This window comes from Penaeus monodon, chromosome 34 (assembly GCF_015228065.2).
Source record: "Penaeus monodon isolate SGIC_2016 chromosome 34, NSTDA_Pmon_1, whole genome shotgun sequence".
Lineage (NCBI taxonomy): Eukaryota > Metazoa > Arthropoda > Malacostraca > Decapoda > Penaeidae > Penaeus > Penaeus monodon.
In genome coordinates, this window is record NC_051419.1 from 16770184 (window position 1) to 16773866 (window position 3683).

At 45.4% G+C, this 3683-nt stretch overlaps 1 protein-coding gene across 1 annotated transcript; it reads right to left on the reverse strand.

The window, feature by feature from the left end:
* Positions 1-1045: 1045 nt before the first annotated feature.
* Positions 1046-3278, reverse strand: LOC119594838. Its single transcript, XM_037943925.1, has 7 exons — positions 3174-3278; positions 2885-3006; positions 2689-2788; positions 2559-2577; positions 2370-2500; positions 1455-2250; positions 1046-1338 (listed from the first exon to the last, which is right to left on the reverse strand). Exons 1-7 carry the CDS (start codon positions 3276-3278, stop codon positions 1046-1048), a joined length of 1566 nt encoding a protein of 521 aa, XP_037799853.1.
* Between the last annotated feature and the right edge of the window lie 405 nt (positions 3279-3683).

A 3683-nucleotide genomic window follows, 5' to 3' on the forward strand; every position in this document is an offset into this window, starting at 1 on the left:
ACTCCCTCCCCGCCTGATTTCGGACGACTTCCTCTCGGCCTCAACGCACACAGGCCACTGCCTGCCTCTGAGGGCCCTAGCCACTCTCGACTGAGCAGACGGGGTCATGCAGCATCAGAGGGGCAAGCAGAGAGGTAACGAGATGAATCGGTCGAAGGTCACACCACCGGATCCACGGGTCAGAAGAACTCAGCAGCTCTTGGTCACCACGACCGTCCACGACCCTCCGGAGGAGCGGCTCTACGCTGCGGATGGACTCATAAGGACCGTAAAGCACAAGGAACATCGCACCTGCAAGAGACTGGAATTAGTGTATGGCATTTACTGTGTTCATCCTGTATAAAGGTAAAGTCCTGAAAGGAATTCCACTGATAAATTTATAGATATGGATGCACGACCAGACAGGAAGAAGGGCAGCGAATGACGAAAGCGAAGAAGGAAAAGGACGACGAACCATTGATCAATCACATCAAAGCTGAAAGAACAGGAAAGAGACAGAATAAACCGAAAATGAAATAAGAACATAGAGCCCAAAATATAAAATAAAATCACAAGATAAAATTAAACATAAAATGAAACTTAATATCAGATACAAAACGTAAGAAATACAAAGGAACTTTCAAAAAATAAACTTAAAATTAATCTTACAATTAGAGGACATAAAAATACAAATTAAACAGAAAAACATAAAAGTAAACTTAAAAGCTACGAACTTAAAAATTATACAACTCCAAATTACATTTAAAATCTAGCACTTACTTGAAAAAAAAACAAATAAAAAGATAAACCAACCACACGTTGGTAAAGTGTACATACATTGTCGTGGAATACAGAACCTATCATCTCGACTTGGACTGGAAGAATACAATTCAGATTAATACACGATTAATGATAATGTTAATACGCACACTTGATACACCAATTTTCAAGCACTAATTCATTTTCAGAGCATCTTCTGTTACTTAGAACACTAAACACTTAGCACATATATCACAAAACCTCTCACTGACATAATCCTTCCAGCAAAGAGGGAGACCAATTTAGGCTAATCATCGTCAGGAGGTCGGCAAAAGGAGGCCAAGAGAGCAACTGCAATATCATCCGGTAGTCCATCTAAAGGAGGAGGATCGTCCACGTCCCCATCCTCATCTAGCTCGGCATCATCTGGCAGGTGGAGTTCATCATTCGTCCTGTAAGGCCTCAGCTGATTGAGGTGGTAAATCTTCTCCTTGTAAGGAGGAGGCAGTACTCTGACCAACCGTGTTACAGGACCTGTCTTCTTAAAAATACGAGCTGGACCAAACCTACGAGGTCCAAGGGCTCCACGCCGTCCTACTCCTGCCATGCGAGGAAGGTCTTTAAAGAGGACTAGATCACCGACCTCAGCAGCAAAGGTGGACTTTCGGGTTCGCCTATTATAATCCCGGGCCCAACCTTCCCTGGCCTGCACTGACCTCTCACGTCAATCTCTCTAGCTCTCCTTAACCTAGCAGCAAAAGATTGTGCTGCTTCATGATCAGTCTCCTCGTAATTGCTATTGCCAACAGGATAGGCGCCAATATGTCCAGTCAGCAAATAGAGAGGCTGATCACCCACTGAGCGGTGTACTGCACTGTTCATGGCCAAAGGAACATATGGCAAAAGTTTATCCCATTCTAAGGGAGAAGCCTCCAGAAGTGTTGCCAAGGCGTTTTTCACCACTCGGTTGGTGCGTTCAATCATCCCATTAGCTTGGGGATGGAAAGCAGTAGTGAAAATGGTTTGTACACTGGCTAACTCACAAACCCTCTTAAATAGATTGTTTTTAAATTCTCGGCCATTGTTTGTTTGTAATAAGCGAGGTGGCCCAAACACAGTCACAAACTGATTAATAAAGGCATCAGCCACAGTCTCTGCTTCCTTGGATGGCAAAGGTATCAACTGGACGTATCGAGTGAGTTGGTCTATGAAAGCCAGTACATATTTATTACCTTGTGAGGTCACTTCAAGTTCCATGAGGTCTGCAGATACCCTTTCCAGTGGGTAACTGGCCTGTGGTGCAGCAGCAAGAGGCGCATGATAAGCCATGCCCTTACGTTTCTGGCAAGATCGACATGTACCAACATATTCTTTCACTGTGGCCAACATGTTAGGGAAGTAAAAGTAATCCCTGAGCTTACAATACGTCCTGTAAACACACGGGTGACCTGCTGTTGCACCTGCATGAGCCAAATGCATGGCAGAGCCTCTAAGTGCCTTTGGCACAACCAACTGATGAAGCACTCAATCCGGGAGGTGACGGACATGGTACAGAACGCCATCTCGAAGCTCAACTCTTCAAGAGTAGAGGAGAGGCGCCGACGTGGCAAAGTCCTCCTTCCTCTAAATACCCAATCACCCTCTTTCTTTGCACAAGGGATCCTCAAGTTGGTGACGGCGCGATCGTCTGGATTCACTCTTGTGCAGTGTCCGTTGCAGCCAGCTGCACGACTCAACTGGTCTGGGACACGATGTTGTGTCCCTTGTTTGTAATTTTGAACATAATTCTAAAACTAGTTCGTGCGACCACCGAGTCATACGCAGACGTTTGGTCTCCTCCTGAACACATAGGTCAAAGGTCTATGTCTGTGTAGATGTAGAATGGTGCCCATACACATAGCAGTCGAAGACCCTTACCCCCTCTACTACTACTACTGCAAGTGGTCTCACAATCAATTGCAGGGTAACCGGCTCAGCATTCCTGATTTTGCGGCTGAAGTAACAACAAGGCTGACAAACAGACCAAACTTTCGTATCTTTGCATGTCAGGCTGGTAAGTTTGATGGCAATTTTGAATAATCTTTGATATGCCTTCCTAAGAAAGATGTGCACGCGAGAAAGCGGCGCACTTCCTTTTGGTTCCTACTGAGGCATCTTCTGTATTGCAACCACCTTATCTGGGTCAGGTTCACACCCTTGGGCGAGTCTTAAAGAAGCCCAGGACTTTGAATGTTTTCCTGTTGCAAAAACACATTTCTTCCTGTTGGCCTAAATCTGCCTTTAAAGAGTCACAGCGTCTCATCCAATGCTCCAGATGGTCATCAAATTACTGCGTGCACCACCACATCATCTACATAGCATGGTGTTGCCTGCCTAAAACAGATGAAGGCACACAGTAACAGCCCATTGAAATGTCGAAGGGGCGGGTTGCCAACCCAAATGGCAACTTCATGATCTGGAAAGTCGATGCCCATCTGAGAAATGCAGTCTTGGCCTATCCATCTGGATTGACATCTACTGTCCAGTAGGCACTGGGACATCCAGAGCAAGTAAACCACATTGTTCCATGCAGCTGATCAATAAGCTCATCGCATGCGTGGCATTGGATAGCATCCTGCTCTGTAATGCTGTTGAGACCTCTGTAGTCTATACAGAAACGGGTAGACACCATCTTGTCTTCTGACAGAGAGAGTAGGGGAAGCCAAGGAAGGTGGAATGCTCAATAACTCCCTGTGCAAGCATAATTGTCACATCCCTTCTACGAATGAACTGTTTAGGGTTTCTGGGAGACCCATTGCCGTACACATAGTTTGAACCTCACCCTCTTTTGTTTTTTTTAATGTAATGTGAGATATCAGTACAGTTCCTAGCTTTTGGCCCGCGCATCAATAATTTACACATACTTAATAGTACCTTCCTCAGCTGCTGTTGCTGCCCAGAGTGAG